Raw genomic sequence first — 19,791 nt, forward strand, 5'->3', positions numbered from 1 at the left:
AAAATAAAAATATTATCATACAAAATGAGGACGTGATCTTAAAAATATATATATCATTTTTTTAAAGTTTAACTTGTTCTAGAATTGCAAATTAAGGCTGTAAAAAACAAAAAGATTTAAGTATTTCAAATATGATGAAATCCATTTTTTTTATTTTACTGAAATTAAGTTCCTTGTAATTTTTTTTTAAAAAATATTTTTTTTTTATTCTCCAAGCTATTTTATTATGGTCCAAAATCACAAATAGGCATGCCCCGAGCCCCCGAGACCACGATGCATGATAAAATATTTTCACAATTAATTAAACATCAATGGATTAATTCCTATTTAAGATGTGCTACATATTAATTTCTTCTAATAAAAAAATAATCTTAAAAAGGTGATTATAAAATGACGCATTATTCGTGCTTCCTGATTTCTCCTCATAATAGATGAGAAATTTTTATAAAACTAAATCGATCACCTTCAAAATTAATCAATTTAAATATCTATATTAAAAGAAAAGTACAAGTAGACATCACTTTGGAAAACATGGTCTAGGCATTGAATGAATCCAAATAAAAATATTATTATATCTAAATAATGACATTGTATTGTCGGTTTTAGAATCAATTTACAATCTAGAAATATTATTTGTAATTTTTAGAATGCTAAGTTAATTTTAAAAATAATTTACCATTTCATATAGTGAATTCGATCAAAAATATACCATTCTAATAAATTCTCAAAACTTAATACTACTCAACATTATGTCAATCTACTGTATCATGTTAGCATTCGAAACTAATTAATATATCCCAATATATAATGTCAAAATCATACTATTTCAAATGAGAGGTGAGATATAATTGTATTCTTTTATTTATTTATTTATTTATTTTTATTTCCAACCTCTAGATTCACCATCAATACTGTAAGTTGGAACAACAACACAATAGTAAAATATCATCGTTCCAATTAAAGATCAAAACTCAGACAATGAGATTTTAAACTTTGCTAGTAGCTGCTCAAATTTGTCGAGCTAACCACTTTCATATAGTTTAGATCTAGCAAGTAATTCAAAACATCCCGAGAACAGAACAAATGACCCACCTCATTCCATGATATCAAAGGTTTTCATCGAATGAACAAACAATGTCATCTAAAATGATGGGCAATAGTTATTGTTGTCGATGGACTCAAACAAAATACAAGAGCTATTCTTAATAGCTTCTAACATTTAGAGCATGTTTGTGACGATTCACATCTGAACTACGAATTACGATACAAAAACAATACGACAACAATGCTCGCGGGAACATGTTGCATTCCTTGGAATACAGCTCCAAACGTTCATGGATTTGTATAACAGGAATGAGTATACCAACAACGATAACATACCCTAATAAGTCAGGGCAGTTCATGGTATGAATCTAGTCACAAATAGGTATTCGAATGAGCAAAGATTCTTTGTGGATCATGATATCAAAACAAAGTTAACAATAACCCTTTTCGTGTCATGCCACCTCTACGACCTTAGAGATATCCGAGCGCCTAGAATGACCTTGCGCTACAAGTATCGATGACATTGTCTTGTTCTTAACATTGATTGCCTTCAGGAAAACTTGAAACTAATCCCTTGCTCCACCTGTTTAACAATCATCTAGATAGGGCAGCTTCTAACTAGGTAGTTACTCGGATGGGCCACACGCTATAGTTAATAGTTTTCCTAGTTTGCAATGGCTCGGGCTTGGCAAGCTGGACGTCCTCGAGGACGCAGGCACCGTGCACAACACGGCCCAAAACACCCGATCGAAAAGATGTTCTCAAGCTTGTCCACTGTTGGGTAGTTTTCTAAACAGTGGCTACAATTTACCTCTACAAGTGTACTAAAACTATGACAGTTTCAGATGTCAGAAACTCTGATGCCCTAATTGTTGTTAAGAATAAATTCTAGGGCACAAGGAATAAAAAGGAAATGTATCCACAAATATCACAATAATTCATCGAAACGGTACATCTAACTGACCATAGCCAACATTGTTTTATTTCTGCTACTTAACATTCAGCGATATCAAAGTTCTACTGCAATGAAGTTTTACGCCTCTAAGAATATAAGGCACAACATGAAATGAAGTTCCAGAAAAGAAAATTTCAAGGCAGATTTAAAAGTCACCTTACCCGTTCCCCATCGAGCCATTTAAGAGTAGGGAGCAACTCAATAGCCAGGTCTCTAAAATTCTGGTTGACAACTGCATTACCCTTTATATCAAACTGTGTCAAATGCATGGCTCTCAGAAATAAAATGGCCTCCCAGTTGCTTTGCACATTTGTATTTTTCTTCTCGTATTCTTCAACAAGTTGCCTTGGATCCAAGGTATGGGACAGTGGAGATAAGCAGAGGTACCTTGTCGTGTCAATTGCATGTGAACCGATCATGTTGAAGGAGACATCCAGGACTCTCAAGGAACTGATCAGTTTCAGGGGCTCCAGTGCCGTAAAGCTGGTTAGCTTGTTGTTGCTTAGGTTTAAGTAAACAAGAAGCTGTAATGCTTCTATACCTGTCAAAGAACAAGGAACTTTTTTTGAAGTGGATTCTAATATTTTCCAGAAAACTAGAAGCATGGAGCATTCTTATTATGTCTCCTAACGAGCTAGCAGCAGCCAAAGGCTACAAGGAAGTAGAAAAATAGAGAATGATGGATGTGTATCAAAAGTGAACGAGAACAAAGTAGATAGGTAGGTAGGTGCCCAAAAATGACTTCATGGCCAGACTAAGAACAAGGTGAAAAAGATGAATGCAACCAATAAATGGTGCTACTGGATTTAACCAAACCCAATGCTTCAAAAGACATGGTCCAAGTATTTTAGAAGTGGAAAAAATCATAATTAAATGAATCAGAAGACAATCAGTCATCATATAACTGATACTGAGTGAAAAAGAATTCAAAAATGAATCTAAAGAAATAACAGTGAGACCCTTACAAATAAAAGCCAAAAAGACATGATGTTCATTTTTCAAAAATATAACAAAAATTGACCAATATTAGTCAACAGCTGCTGCAGCAACCATGAAAATCTAAAATGCTAGCATCTAACAATAAAACAGCACTCAAATTTAGAAAGTAGAGTTTTTTCTGCTTCATGCTACAAGTGTGGGAGGTGATTATCTTCTTTTTATAGGTTTAATTCATGACTAACCAGTAAGGTACAGTTCCATAACAGAAATGACGACGATCAACTATATGATGCTGTTATAACGAACAATCAGATATATGAGACAACTGTGGTATAAGAAAAAGGTAACCATCATCAACAGTGCTGGTCATATTCATCTCTGGTTGCTAAATGAAATCTCTATGCAGATATATAGCATTTGCTTACATAAATCTCCATGCAGACATATTGCATTAACAAGTCACATTAGTGAAGGTGAATATTCAGCTGATAAGCTGTGTGAGTGTGTGTGTAATCTTATAACATATCTCATAAAGTTGATTAGTTATTTAATCGGGAAATTCAACTGTATTTTCAAATCTATTGCAATGTTTTCACTTTTTGCAAATTAATATATATATGATTTAAAATGTTACAAATCTCTCAGCAACTTAAAAATAGTTCAGTCAAGATCATATGGGTTTAGTAGATCAATTTAACCCAATTTTGATTTCTTTTTTAATCTATCGCAATCTTATTATGTCTTTTGAATTAAAAATTTCTAAAATGTTTCAATTGTCTCATTAACCGGCTTGATAATCACACACATGACTGGCTCATAAAAGTATCCAATTTCTTCTATAAATGTGTATAATCTCACTTGCTCCAATCCTCTGCCATCAATCTCTTCTGCAAACCATCCTTCAATGTTGGCCTAAGGTATACTGCTCCGATGATGCAAGAAGGTTCGACATCTTTGACCCTAATAGAGAGATTGAAATCTTTACTCCATATGCCATAACAAGAAGAATGTGAACACCATCATTCATGCTCCTTCTAACAACCTGGTTTCCGCAATGTGTGGTTACTGTCAATGAGCAAACTTCATCACCTGATGGATACCTTTGGAGGTGGACTGACCTTTTGCTTTGTTGGAGAGTGTGACTGAGTCACTCAGAGGGTCGTATCTCTTGTCTTCACAACCTGCTAGCTATCATCTCCCTCAGCAGTCACTATTAATTTTTGCTTTTCTATAGCTACTATTTCTGTGTGCCAATTGCTTTTTTTTTTCTTTTTGGCTAGGTAGTTAATTGTAACTTCTCCTTCCTTGTAGCTCTTACCTTTGCCTTCAATATAAGCTGGTGAACTACAATGCATTATTTCGTTTTTGAAGGAAAACAAATATACCCCATGAGAAGTTAATTCTTTGATTGAAATGTTTGTTAGCAAGAAAAGAATATTAGCATGCTTAAACACATAATCAAGTTGATTATTTTTAATTAGTTATATATAACATAGGAAGACACATTACTTCAGTTCAAGTAATAAAATCTATTTATTTATAATGTGCAAATAGAGATATAGTGATAAAAAAAAATAGCTTGCTAAGATGCACTATAAACTGATGTGAGCTGAAAAAACTAGATACAGGGCATTACATAATAATATTACAGATAATGTGAAAAAATAAATCTGAAGCACATACCTAGACGTACATTGCAACTACATGGAAAGCCACAAAAAAACTAACCTGAAACTGACCGAAGTTCATTATTTCTGAGATCTAGCATCTGTACCCACAGTAAATTCTTAACTGAGCCAATCCGTGTTAATGAGAGTTTGTTAAGCTGAAGGCAATATTGATGATGGGAACTTGAGGAAGTTGGTTTATCAAAATGCCAACAGTGTTTCGATAAAGATTTATCATCAGAAGTAAGCTGCAAAACACAGTCAAATGAGAAAAATATAGCATATATTTGGATATACTTGTTCTATCCCAAACCTTCACCAAATATATTATCATCAAAACAATAAAATCATAAAAAAAAATAAAAACAAAATGTTGGCTTTCAATTTTGAATACTTTTTGGTGATCTAGTGCAGTATCATGTGCCCACATCCATAATTCACTGTTGGACAAATAATTTAGGTTGCACAATTATAAGTTGGTTTACACATTTACAAGTTATGCAAATATTTGCAATCATATGGTTGCAAATCTACTGGAAAATTAAGAAAGGGTGTAACAAGTTGAATCATCTAGTTGTATGGTTGGGAAGGCAATCAACTGGTGTGCTTTGTTTATAGGAAATATTTCTAGTTTTCCATTTCTCCAGTTTTCCTTTTCTCGAAAAATGAATTTGGAAACTGAAAAGAAAATTTTAAAAAGGAAACATTTGCCATCATTTTTTACTGTACAACTTAATTGCCAATATACTTGTCAATTTTTCAAAAAAAAAAACAACTGTGACTGCTTGCTATATAAGTGGCACTGATCCTGCAGTTGGTTCTGCAATAGTAGGTAGATACAAACAACAAGGACTAATGAGTACTGTTTAGTTTAAAATTGTCGTACATATGTTCCAATTTCATACCTTGCCAAGACATACACATTGTCCTTGAATTATATAGGGCATCAAGGATTAATTTATATAGAACACTGTGTAAGTCCTACTGTACCAGGTCAAATCAGATGTTGTTAGAATCATACACTATTTCTGTTGGACCAGAAAAGATATATACACTCTGTGTGATGCACACACAAGAAACAAGAATGAAATAAAGTTAATAGCAGTGTCATTGTGTGTACAATGTGGGGGAACACTTGGAGAAGCATCAAAGTTTCTTCATATGCATCTTCAGTAAAGAAGAGTTCAAAGATTAAAAAAAAAAGAACTATGAATCTAATGTTACCTGATCCATTAGAACAATACTTTTTTCATCTTCGTAGTATTTTTTATGTGATGGATCCAACTTCATCAAGTCATCATAGAATGATAAAACCTCTTCAGTGTCAGTAGTTAAATTTTTACAAGAACCATCTGAATTCAATATGTTATGCGCAACCAGGAGCTTTGCTAATATTATCTTCACAAATTTACTGCAAAGCAAAACCAAACTCGAGTCAGCAACAAACAATTCCCATAAGCATAAACAATATGAAGCAAAACTCTTAAAGCTTAAAGTAACAAAAAAGACCTATCTTCTTCATTGAACTCTCTGAAAAGCTCCATCTCATTTGATAACATCTGTAAATTCCAAACTATGTCCTTCACTTCATGGTTCTTATTGATTCTTAGCATATCGAACAACATTGGACAAGGACCCTCTTGTGGTTTACATAGATCAACATAGTCCCAAACAAAATTTTCTTCAACAGATTCTTCTATAATTTCTTTTGAACTTAATGTCACAGTAAATGTGAACTCTGATGGATGTTTGAAATGAGAATCATTTGATGCTATAATCTCATCAGACCTGCAAAGGCTGACAGATACAGGATAAGAGCTTGAATTACTAGACATTTCATCAGGAAGTTTAAGAAAGGCCACCCAGCAACAGGCTTCTTCTGAATGTTCAGCAGATAGTGGCCTCCAAGTAAGATCTTCATTTTTTACAAATGAAGAACTGACATGAACAGTAGATGGTTTTATATTTTTCACAGCTCTATCGAAATAGAGAATGACAGGAAATGTTCCTCGATGCAACTGAATTCTATAACCATTTTTTGTGCTGAGAAACTCTTGGAAATCATGGATCTTACTGCTCGTGGATAAAACAAGATCTGATCCATCAACAGGCCACGAAGAGACCAGCTGTGGATCATTGATACAAACTGTCTGGTCCAGCAGCCAGAGATAATAGAACCACCCACTTTGATCAGTTTGGTCAGTGAAGAGGGCATTATGTACAAGGTCATACTCCTCTGTCAAAATATCCTCCTTGGAAAATCCCTGAGCGTTTTTCTTTAGCACATGAGACAAGAGTGAACTGTGAACACGTTTGGTCAAACAGGAAATATAAGTATAAATAAAAACATAATGGGATAAAGCTGTGCAATAACTGCATCCAAGAGTAGAATCATAAAAAACCATGGGGAAAAGATTTATTATGAAATACATAAGACAGATTGTCTATGGCAATCATAATATGACTCTAATCATGATTTTGAATCTCATACGTTGCTAACACAAAACAAAACACAATTAGCCATAATATAATTTAATTTATTTGTATCATGTTGCTTCTTTCTCTTCTTTGTAAATCTTATGTAGTATTGTATTGCAGACTAGCAAGTTACTACTTTTCCCTAATCATATTAGCAAATTCCTTGGTGTATGTTGTTTGTAGATTATATTATTTTGGTCGATGAGACATATGAAAGAGTATATGTTAAGGTCAAATCTTGACAGGAAATATACAAGGTTTTAGGCTCAATAGAGTGAGTACAGAATAGATGAAATTTAAATTTAGTAGTACTAGACAAAGCAAAGCAATTATTAAAATAGAAGATGACAAGTTCCTAGAAATCAAGAATTTTAAGTATATAGGATTGTTTTTGCGGGGTTGATAAAGATGTTTAAGTAGAGTAAATACAGAATATATAAAATTTAAATTTAGTAGTAGTACACATAGCAAAGCAATTGTTAAAATAAGAAATATCAAATTCTCAATAATTGAGAGCTTTGAGTATGTAGAATCGTTTTTGCAACGTTGATATAGATGTTTTACATAGTAAATAAAAGAGGGCATCGTGTTTTTTGTGATTGTAAGGTACCTCTAAAGTTTAAAGAAAAATTTTACAAAATGGTTGTTAGAGCAACTATGTTATATGGAGTTGAATGTTGAGTTATGAATAGAGCACACAAGTAAAAGATGAGAGTTGTAGAGATGTGCATGTTAAGGTAGATGTGTGGGCATACAAAGAGGAACAAGATAAGAAATGAAAATATTAGAAAGTCAAAGTTACACCTATTGAAAGAAAACTTCAAGAGACGAGTTTAAAATGATATGGATATGTACTTAAACGACCAATAAATGCCTCGGTTAGGTGATGTAAAACCATAACAAATAATCATATTAATTAAGGAAGTGAGAGATCAAAAGACTTGTTTAGCAATAGGACAAAATTCATCTAAGTATAGATGGGAATAAAATGAGGGATTGAGTCCAATGACGTAGGAGAATCTATATAAACGAACCCACTTCGTAAGATAAAGACTTGGTTGTTGTTGTATATTGGCAAATTCCTTGAGCCCTACAAGTATTGTTTTTTCCCTTAAAGACAAGTTTGAGCTAATTTATATTGACTGCAAAAGTAAAAGTTCACTAATATCTCCTTCCATATGACATCCTGAAACCTTCAAATTGCTGTGATCATGTTTTTGACAAACTAGAACTCTTCATCTATTTCAGTACCAAGATAATAAAGTCATAATTTTTGTTTTTTCACTGTATTCTTAATTTCATTATCAGCGATATGGCTACTTGGAAAATCTCACTGGAATATGCTTTATAGATTTTAACTGGAAAATTCATTGGGAGTCAGTAACACCTAACAAAATGGTTTAGGATAATTAACTCAGGTTTCAGCTAAGTTGCACCTTAAACCACATTCTGGGTCCAAAATATTTGTATTTTGAGTGAACGAGAAGTTACAATTACAATCCTACAGAACTGAGAAGCACACTGCAGAGGGTTTCTTGTCTGTTTTACAAGACTATCTATCTGTCTGTTGATAATGCACATATAAAGTTGGTCTTAACAAATACACCATTGAATTATGTAAGTGAGAAAGATAGAATAAAATACTACATAGGTAAGTAAAACTCAAGAATAGATAAGAGAAAAATAGAAGCCGACAATCAAGGAACTTATATGTTCCACATTCTCAAAAGAACAGAACTAAGTTACATACCTACGATTGTGCCAAGCTGAATAGTTGCTGAAATTAAAGTCAATCATCTTCTTTGTAAACCCTAGCTCTTCCTCCTCTGGCGTATTCTTCAACTTGGCAACAAATCTAATAGACACGAGGAGAGAGAGAAAAATGTCGAATTGGCCGCAAATTTAACTAGAAAAGGCAAAAAAAAAATCATAGAAAATTAAACCTGTGGTAATTCCATCCATGAAAATTCCTTGTATCCGCCTTCAGCAGCAGATCCAGAAGCCGGAACTCATGCTCGAAATCAGCAGGCAAGAGTTGGAGATTGAGAATCCATTTCCTGTGGTACCACGCTCCATATGACTTTGGATTCGTTTTCAGTGCCATCTCCACCTTCAAAAGCCAACATTCCCAATCAAAAGATGCAACATTGAACCAACCAACCAACTGAACCTTCAAAAATCATTTCAATTTCGCCAACTATGAAGCCCTACGATTCTGAGCTCGCCCTCGATTGCCGATTTGACCGCGTCGGGATCGCTGACGCCATCGAGGTTGTGCTGCAGAGCGAGCTTCCGATAGTTCCAAGCGGTGTAGACTTCGGGATTGATCTCTAAAAGCTTTGAGGACGAATCAATTGCCTCGTCGGTGTATCTGGAGCAGCCGCAAGGGTCAGATGTGTCGCGGAAAAAACGCAAGAGAGAGCACCTAATGAAATGGTCCGAGGAAGAGGGATCACATGCGATTCCGGTGATTGTGCAGCAGTTGCGCCTGGAGTTCACGGAGGCGAGCGGCCTTCTCCGCCGCCGCCGCGGCGTCCTTCCGCCGGGGGTCGTTGCGCGGCCGCCCGTGCATCGCTTCTCAACTCGTGCCGGCCGTCGGATCGTGGTCAAAGTCATGGCGTAGGGGGAGAGACGAGCAAAAGGCAGGCTAATGGGTCAGACCGGGCGAGACGCGGTTCGGCTCCGACCGCTCGGGGTTCGATCGGTTCGCTGGCGCCGTGTTGATTTGGGCCGAGACGAGCATGGGCCCAACCTGAAGGACTCAACGTCTCGACCTACTAGAAAATAATAAATAAAAGTAAAAATAAATTGCATACTTTATTTGTAAATTATTATTTTTAATTTAAATCAATTTATGGTCATTTAATGAGAAAAAAACTATAAAAAATATTTTTTACTTTGTGCATTTTAATTCATTATTCATTAAATAAAGCATTATTCATTTAAATATAAAAAAGAATGAACAATAGAAATTTATGATCAAAATTAATGGTTAAAATCACAACGATCAATCGTACATACTTTCTTATGCAAAAGATGAAATATGTCATCCTAATGGTCTTACACGGTTGGTTCCACGACTATCTGTAAGGAAATAAATCAAGAAACTACAATTGATTATGTACTTTCGAATTTATCTTATAGACGAGGTGTAAGATTGATCAATCTTAAAGGGTGTCAAAATTTCAACAGTGTAAATGAGAAAATAATCAATAGGTTGACTAAAGTTGACTGTTTTGATTCAATTTTGATAGACCAAATCCCTCGTTTAAAGTTGTCAAACGAACTAATCCATAACAAGGCAGACTAACTCATTAAAAACTCATAATATGATGAGCAAGACAGATCAACTCATCAACTTGACGAATTGAAAAAACTCCAATCCAATTTAATTTAAAATAGGTTGTGGACGGGTCAATCGGATCTATCAAAATATAAAAAAATATTTAAAATATTAAAAATTTTAAATTTGAATTATAGTTTAAATTGATCAAGTTGAAAATTTTAAACTTAAATTATAATTTAGACGGATCAAACTCACTAATTCATTAAGTTTTTTCCTTTTAATTTTAAAATTTAAAATAAATAAATAAACTTTCTCAATCTCCAATCCCCGGATCAACTCAAATCCATTGCATATTAATCCATACGAGTTGTGGATCTAGACGGATTAATCCATCTAAATTCAATTCAACCTGCTTAAATTATTTGACAGAGCGAATCAATTCAACAAATCCAATTTGAAATTGACGACTATACTGCCGTCCCAACTCTTAATTATGCTGAAGTCGGTGTGAACGGGTTGACCACAATGGTTCCGGATTTTAAATGGCAAGCGGAATCCGCGCGCGATGGTTGCGGTCGGCCGGGGTCCGAATTCGTTGACCAATTAAATTGTCCGGCTCAACTAAAAGTGGTCGAAGAGTGGGTCCGGTTCGGTAGGACGAGGGGCCCATTGATGGTCGGCAACTGCATGTTTTTCAAGTTGATGGCGAACTTTTGACCGTGCATCGCACGTGATGTTGACTTGAAAAACATTGCAAAAGACACTTTATTTCAACGAGCCATCATTTTGGGCGGTCAAGCAATATGTAACAAATATGTGTGCTAAATTGTAAAAGACATAATTAATTAACCAAAAGGTACTTTAATATTATTAATTTAGTTTTTTTACACCCTAAATTGAATATATTAAAGTTTTACGTATAAAAAAATTAAAAAATTAAATTCTATTTAGATTGATTTTTAGCTAAGTAGATTTGCAAACCACAATTTAATTTATAATAAACGCAACCCTATTATTTTTTTAAAAATCAATGATCTTATAGCTTAAACTTAAACAAGTTATTGTAGTGTAAATCAAAGATATGTGAGTTAATTTTTAAAATTGTCTATATAAAATAGTTTCCCTTCTCCCAAGTGAGTCGATTGGATTCATTTATTTATCAATAACAAAAAAAACTTATGAATATTTATTTTAGAGAAAAAGTTGAAATATATGAACATAACAATGTGCAAATCTTTATTTTTTATTTGGTTAGTTTTGACTTTTTGACTATCAATTTTGATTCAATTTTTTGAACTTTTTATTGTTTGGATGGGTTTGACATGTTCAATAATATTTATATTATAACTGTTATGATTTTTAATAACATATTAAAAAATATTCATATTTTAGTAGTTATGATTTCGTAACTACTATAATATAGATTTAATTTGTTTACATAATATTTATATTGTAATAATTACGAAATCATAACCATTACAATTCAGAATTATTATATTTAATAATATTCATATTATAGTAGTAATACTGTTATAATTTGAAATTGTCATATTCAATAATATTCACGGTATAACAATTAAAATATTATTATTTATTATAATATTTATAATAATTATAATAATTATAATTTTATCATTTCATGTTATATATTGATTGATTGATTTAAAATTTAATAAGTATGACATAAGATAATAATATTAAATAATATATTTGAAAATAATTATATTATTTTAACAAACGAGGAGCGCCCGCGGCCCAACAGTGGCACCGTACAATGATTAATAAACTTTTAAAAAATAATATACAAAAATTTAAATAAAAATCAAATGAAGAGCGTCGATTGGAAATTTGCATAAAAGCCCTTCATAAAGCCAAATTAAGAGCGTGGATTGAAAATTTTCATAAAAACCCTTCATTAAATAATAATTCGACAGGACCAAGTGCTTCGTATTAATACCCAACATTCTTATTCAAAACCTCTCGCTCTTCGTCTTCCATACAAACCGCTCTCTCCCTGCGCAGCCATGGACTACGAGAGGATCCGCAAAGCGCAGGTAACAAATTAAGCTACTTTCTTGGCTTTTATATGATTCTTTCAGATAATTCGGTGGCTTTTATTGTTGATTTGTGACTACAGATCGGAATGCTTTCTCCAACTAAACTGAGGATGAAACTGATGGGTTCTAGAAACAGTTCAAGCGAAGGAGGGAGAAACTCACTGAAGAAGAACGAGGATTTGGGATATGCAAGGAACAGCTTACTCTCCACTGCAGAGAGCTCTAAGGATGTTAAAGGAGCCATGGCAAATGATCTTGGAATTGTTCATCAATCGCAGACAAATGCAAGTGCTGAAAGTGTTCATCATCGAGTTCATTGCAGCATTAACCTGAGCACAATGAATCCAATAAGAGATTCTGATGACGCGGCCTCTAGCTTCGAGTTTCATCATCACACTGATAGAACAAGGCAGCAGCAGGCTCTTGGTCTCCTTGATAGGCATGCTCCATCGAAATGGAATGATGCAGAGAAATGGATAATAAATCGGCAAAGAACAGACTCAAATGTCAAAGAGAAACTTGCTTCAATGAGCCACTCTACAAATCAAACAAGTTGTGCACAACAGATGATCGATACAAGTTCTGTGACAGTGGAACACAGACCTTCAGTGAAGCAGCCTTTGGAAAGTCGGAGGAATGTCAAATTCACCCAAGATGTTGACTCTGTGGATCAAATGAGAAGGGTTATCAGTGAACCAATAGGTATGCCAATTGTTCTTGTTGTTAGATCATAGTCTAGATTGTAGATGATAACTATAGAAATTGGGTTCGATACTTCTTAGACTATTGAAATCATGCAGCTGTTTCAACTCTTCAGACAGTGATGATGAGGAACATGGGTACAGAAATGACTCCAGTTCCTACTCCTCTCCGATCAGTAACTCCAAATGGGAGTTCTATTTCTTCTTTGTCGTCGTCCCCGAGACCAGGAGCAGCAGAACCATTGTCTACTGATCTGAACACAAAGAGCACTGAAGGAGATTCAGAAAATAAATTGACTGAAGCACAAACTCGTTTGAATATAAGAAGAGAAATAGCAGCTCTTGGGATCAAACTAGGCAAGATGAGCATAGCTTCCTGGGCTAGTAAAGAGGTAGAACAATTTTGTTCCTCACCGAAAACCTTTGACATCGGCACGGCAAAAGGGGAATATGAAGACTGTGCTACAGCATGGGAGGAAGCTGAGAACACTAAATACTTAACCAGGTATCTCTATTTAATCTTTGAACAATGTTAATTAGCTTCCACAATATAAATATCAAGATTTTGGATTTGAACTTAAGGTCTATCTATCAAGTGAGAAAGATTTTTGTTTGTTTGTTTGTTTGTTCTTCAGATATAAAAGTGAACATGTCAAGATCCAAGCATGGGAGACTCATCAGAAGGCAAAAATCGAAGCTAAAATGAAGAATGCTGAGGTATGATTCCTGAATGTAGAATCATATAAATTCGAAAAACATGGAAGCAGCATGAAATGTGCTTGAGAACAAATCAAGTTATAGTTTATGGAGAACATATCACATTATCAACTAATACAGACTTGGGATACATATGAATTCTGTTAAGTTATAGTATCAATTGTAATTCTGTATTTCAAGCATGTTACATGACACAGAGCTTTGATCATAGTTTAAGCATACACTATGTCCATGCCTTCTCACAAACAATACAACAGGCTAAAGCAGAACAAGTAATGGCTTGTGCCAAAAAGAAGATGGCGGAAAAGCTCGTTACGACACAACAGCAAGTGGAACAAAAGAAAGCAGCAGTGAAAGCCCGGATGAACAAGCAAGCTGATGAGATTTCTCGTAGAGCAAAGCGTATACGGCAAACTGGTCAAATGCCTTCAACCAATTACCTGCGCTGTTGTGGATATCTCTAGATTCAGTCATGGTGAATGTGGAGAAGTAGCTTCAGCCTAGAGTTGTGGGAATTTTCATCTCCTTAGCACTGCCCTTCTTTCGATATGCTAGTCGTCTTCAGTATGGTACTTGCCATTGGCTTGTTCTTCCATATAGTTATATAAATATGGGAATAGTTTCAGATATCATAAGTTTCATCCTCATGGAATCAAACCTTCTCCTGATCTCATGAATGATCATGTGTAACAATTTGTATTTTGTTCATTCTTCATCAGTGGGTATAGTTTGGCATGAATATTGCTCTTGAAATTAGCTGGAAGTTGCAGAAAGTAAGTGTTCAGATGTTGGCCTCGGCCAAAAATCAAAAGGACCAGAAAAACTCTCTTAGTTTTATAAAAGAAATTAACAAATAATAATTTATTGAAAAGGTACATCGATAGAATGACTAATTTGAATGGGCTGCAAATAAGTAATTAAAAGATTTGTACAAAGAAGGATCTGTATGCATGAGATTATAAGATATTGTCTATCATCTTTAGCATCTCTTTTCTCTGAGAGTGAAATAACTGTCATTTTTAGCATCTCTTTTCCACTATCTCTTTTCTCTGAAGTAATTCTCAACATCTATCATTTTCAGATTAAGAGATTAGAACCCTAATCTCACTTATATCTTCAACATTGTTAACTCCATTAACTGTTACTTGGATGAGATTAGTTATTGTCAGTTGCTTCCAGCATCTATTTTCCCTAATCTCACTTATATCTTGAACATTGTTAACTCCATTAATGGTTACTTGGATGAGATTAGTTATTGTCAGTTGCTTCCAGCATCTATTTTCTCTTGGAGCGAATTAAACAATCTAAACTCTTAATCTCATCATTGTCTGCAACACCAATGAAAGAAAAATTTTAGCCAATGCTGAAAACTTAAGAATTGCATGGTATCTTTTTCTCAAGGAAGAAGAACACTAACTTTGTTGATGACTCTGCTATCACAAGAAGCCATTAAAGCCCTGTTGTTTTCTCCTCCTGCTGCCCTGCAAACGAGGGCATTGGCACATCAACATGTCCCACCTTTCACGTGCCATTCTTTTCTTCCTTCTTCTTCCTTCTTCTTTTTCTTCCTTTCTTTCTTTCCATAGCGACAGTTCTGGATGATTAAGTGACAAAACTCCACTTTTTATTAAAGTTTGGATAACATTTAGTGCATTCCCTGTTTGTCAGGGAAGTTCTCGACCTTCATATGGTAGATGTTTTCTGAATAATAACTAATTATTTTTATCAATATTGTCAAATAGTTTTTTCTTCTCTTCTTTTCATTATTTATAAAAAAAAAGTCTCAAGAGTCACACTTACAGGGCATTAAACCCTCCATTCCCAAACTAACCCTCCCCTTCTTAGCCCCTCCTTGTTAGTGAGTGTGAATTGCAATGGCATTTCAGTAATAAGTTTAACATTGATGTGCTTTTAGGTATCCCTGGTCACTATAAAGATCCTCTCCCTTGCTTGCAATAGGAACTCGAGGAGATGGCCGGAGTGAGGCTTGCTTCCTTCTTTGTTGGTGTGGCATCGAGCTCTCCTCGGTCGCCAAAGGTCCAATTCTCGGCGGTGGCACCATGGCGTCGCATAAGTAGCATTCAACAAAGGTTGACTCATTCGACTACGCTCGATACCATTGTTGAGGAAGAGAATTTGGATTCAAAAGCCACATCTACTCGGAAGGCTATATTACCTTTGCAATCGAGAGGTCTAGTGATGTTGTTTGTGATTTTAGCATGGTTATTGAAGTACTACATGTAAATTGTGCTCAAATGATGTAAATCTTTGTTCTTGGCTTATGTTTTTGTTGCTTACATGATAATTTTATCCTTTTGTCGTAAACTTTTTTTCTTCTTTTTTACATAATATTTTATATTTTTTTATCTTTTAATTTTGTAATAAAAATTTAGTTATTAATTATTTTATAAGGAATACATGTTAGATTAGAAATGGTTTATTGCTAAATGTTTATTTATTTATATTACTTAGCAATTGAATATGCGATGCACATGTCATTTATGAAGAATATAAGAACTACTAATTAAATAAATAAGAATGATTATCATTTGATATTCCCAAAAAAATCTATAAATCTAGACCAAACAATATATTGTTGGTCCACCTATAAATGCTTTAAATGTAACATTTATCGATTCTTACAATTAGCCATTCCTGTGTACGGATATATATTAATATTTATGAATAATATTTATAAATAAATTCATCGATAAAATTTTTATAATAAAAAAATTAATAAATAAATAAATTTATATTATCAAATTTAATAAACCGTGTTCATCCATTGATTGCTCGTTTATTATGGCACCAACAAAAGCATTCAATTATTGAAGTGTTGCCATTTCACATCAAAGCGATTGATGCAGTTTTGAGATGTATGAATTCTGAGATGAATTTTAAATTTGAATGATTTAGTTAATTAGATAAAATAAGATTATGATTTTTTTTATAAAGATATAGTGTTAATTAAGTCGATGTGCACCAAAATTAATCTTTATATATATATATATAAAGCGCTACAGTTTTGAGATGCGTGAACTTTGAGATGAATCTTAAATTTGAGTGATTTAGTTAATTAGATAAAATAAGATTATGCTTTTTTTTACATAAAGATTTAGTGCTAAGTCAATGTGCACCAAAATTAGTCAAGGACATCATATCAAATTCTAATGATTCCAACAATGATTAATGCCAACATCTCAGTAACTATGGATGAAAGAGTGCCTTTGCTCATGTGATCAATTAATGGCTAAAGTAGAGTAAAAGTTTGAATTTTAAATAAGATGAATATTTTAGATGTGTGCATAAATTGTCTATTTCTTTGATTAATGTGGCAATATTCGAACACCTTGATATCAATAATAATAAAAAATAATAATGGATGAAGAGCTTAATGAACAGCATTCTTTGAATTGCCCAAAGAAATTTGAGATGAAAGTAATAGTGATCATCAGAATCAAGTATAGACCTATGGATTAATATAATATAATAGACGACATCAACTCATATCACAGCCATGGCACACCACTAGCTAGCAGCTGTAACGACTGCAAGAAGAACAATATCATCGGCCCAATTAATCCAATTAATGATAAAGCATTGGATTCAGAAGAACAATAAATAAAAAGTCAAAAAACAAACAAACAAAAAACTAACATTTTAGAAGTTTTTAAATAACTTGCAGAAGCAAAAAGCCGAGTCTTGACACGGCCATTGATTCACTTGAAATTCCACAAGTACATGTGCATGCCTCATTTCGTTGATGCAGATCAAAATAGACCCACTGCACGCGGATTCCATTCCCTCTTTCATTCCCATGCATACTTGACCGTAACATTAATTATGTACCTTTAATATATTTAAATTAAACAATCTATATATAACATTTGAATTGACTGAATAAGAAAGTCAGAGAAATTAATTATTAATCTAATCCCTCCATTATATATGATCAGATCAGATCAGATCAGATCTGATTAAGAACGCTAACAAAAGATTTGCAGTACTTTAACGATTTAATTATTCCAATATGGAATTAATCCAACGACGGCGGCAAAGACCAATCACTGGCTGGTGATTTGTTTAATCCAATCTACTGCTGCTCCTTCTCTTTATATATATATGTGTGTGGATTAAGGCACAGGCAAATTAATCTTTGCAGCACTACTGTTTGTCCGTTTTGTTTTGTTGTAATTAAGCTAAGAACAAGCTAAGAATAGATAGAGACGATCGATCGATGGGGAGTTGTTGCAGCCACGGCCGGGTCGCCGCATGGACAGACGACGGCAACGGCGATGGCGGGGTGGCGAGGGAAGCTTTGGAAAAGCTACGAGAGAAGAAGAGGAGGGCGGCGGAGGCTCGTACGGTGGTTAAGGTTAAGATTTCGAAGAAGCAACTTGAAGAGTTGTTGAGGAGCAGCGCGGGTACTGTTAATGGCGGCGGTGGTGTGGAAGTGGATGATCGGCTTCTCATCGCAGGAATCATGAGCCGAGGAGTGGTTTGCCATGTGCGTCGTCGGCAGCGGAGGTGGGCGCCGGAGCTCAAGCCGGTGCCGGAGATGGCCGGGGAAGACGGTTGTTTATGAAAGTTGATGCATTGGTTAAACCATGTAATTATATTAATTATATATAATTATATATATATATATATATATATATATATATATATTTTTATCTTTTCATTTTTTTTTCATCTTTAGAGAAAAGGGATAGATGAACATGGAGAGAAGTTGAAGAGAAAGGAGAGGAGGAAGAGAGAAGAAAAAATATAAATAAATAAATACTTTTTCATTAATTCTTTATTTATTTTATTACAGATGTGATGTGATGGTTTGTTAAAAAAATTATAAATTATAAGCATTATTAATAGAGATATACTTTCTGCTATTACCATGGGGGATTGTTAGAAGAAAAAAAAACTTCCACTAATAAAATTTATGAATCATATTTATTAAAAAAAATCTCTTATTAAATTTATAAATAAATAAATAATTTCTAAAAGGAATAACTGTGATTGTAATATCAAACTCATTAACTAATTAAATAAATTTTAAAATATAAAATTTTTAAATAATTAAATAAAATTAAATTAATAATTGACAAATCATGCTCAAATTGGACTTAAGCTAAAAAAAAAGTCATAATCATTTTAAATTAAATTTGATTTAGCTCAATTAACTTATCAAATAAATTTAAATCATAAAATATTTGGTTCGGCTTCTCATTTAAAACCCTAATTAGAGATAGATACCAAAATACCACCAACATAGTTGATAGACAGACGATCATTTTAATCATGATCTTTTACATTTTAATATATTTTATCTATCAAAATAATTAAATCAAATCACTTTAGTGATCTTCTCATATATGGAAAAAAAATTAAAAGTTCACGTAGAGATCCATAAAAATTAATTAAATCATGAAATGTATAAATATTTTATAGATTTTAGAAATATCATTTAAGAATTTATAAAATTTAGGATCATAATTTTTCCCTAAAAACAATATGCATTATTCACATCATCATTTTCTTTGTTTGATTGGCCTCTTATATAAAATTTATAACAACTCCCAACATTCACCGGCACTTCAAAATCTACACCAAAGGAGAAGAACAGAACCAATAGGAAAAAAATGTGAGTACTCAACTAACAAGCAAACATATGAAACAAGATCACTAAGTGGAGGATTAAAGCTACATCTCCTATAGATATATAGATAATTAATCTTACTTTCTCCTTATTCACCTACCTACCAAATAAATCTAAAATACAATTTATACACGTTCAAAAAATCAATCTTTAAAATACTCATACTATTTAAAATTCATATTTCATTTTTTTATTATTTATCTGAGAATTTTAAGATGGCATTACACTCATGGGGGCAAGAGGCGTCTGATGACAACTCTTCATAAACAATGAGTATTCAAAATATATTATTCT

General features: G+C 33.5%; 2 protein-coding genes across 2 annotated transcripts; one reads left to right on the forward strand and one right to left on the reverse strand.

Moving 5' to 3' along the window:
• Nucleotides 1-1,968: 1,968 nt before the first annotated feature.
• LOC141846271 (geranylgeranyl transferase type-2 subunit alpha 1-like) lies at nt 1,969-9,672 on the reverse strand. The gene is made up of 8 exons (XM_074734284.1): nt 9,540-9,672; nt 9,295-9,454; nt 9,027-9,193; nt 8,834-8,938; nt 6,115-6,906; nt 5,830-6,016; nt 4,667-4,853; nt 1,969-2,540 (listed from the first exon to the last, which is right to left on the reverse strand). The coding sequence occupies exons 1-8, from the start codon at nt 9,653-9,655 to the stop codon at nt 2,152-2,154; spliced, it is 2,103 nt and encodes a 700-aa protein (XP_074590385.1). The 5' UTR covers nt 9,656-9,672; the 3' UTR covers nt 1,969-2,151.
• Nucleotides 9,673-12,357: 2,685 nt separating this feature from the next.
• Nucleotides 12,358-14,591, forward strand: LOC141846709 (uncharacterized). Its single transcript, XM_074734746.1, has 5 exons — nt 12,358-12,423; nt 12,507-13,128; nt 13,227-13,632; nt 13,763-13,844; nt 14,102-14,591. The coding sequence occupies exons 1-5, from the start codon at nt 12,394-12,396 to the stop codon at nt 14,306-14,308; spliced, it is 1,347 nt and encodes a 448-aa protein (XP_074590847.1). The 5' UTR covers nt 12,358-12,393; the 3' UTR covers nt 14,309-14,591.
• The last annotated feature ends 5,200 nt before the right edge of the window (nt 14,592-19,791 follow it).

The sequence above is a fragment of the Curcuma longa genome, chromosome 15, assembly GCF_044706935.1.
Source record: "Curcuma longa cultivar G26 ecotype Majalengka, Jawa Barat chromosome 15, ITB_CL_G26_1.1, whole genome shotgun sequence".
NCBI classification, from domain to species: domain Eukaryota; kingdom Viridiplantae; phylum Streptophyta; class Magnoliopsida; order Zingiberales; family Zingiberaceae; genus Curcuma; species Curcuma longa.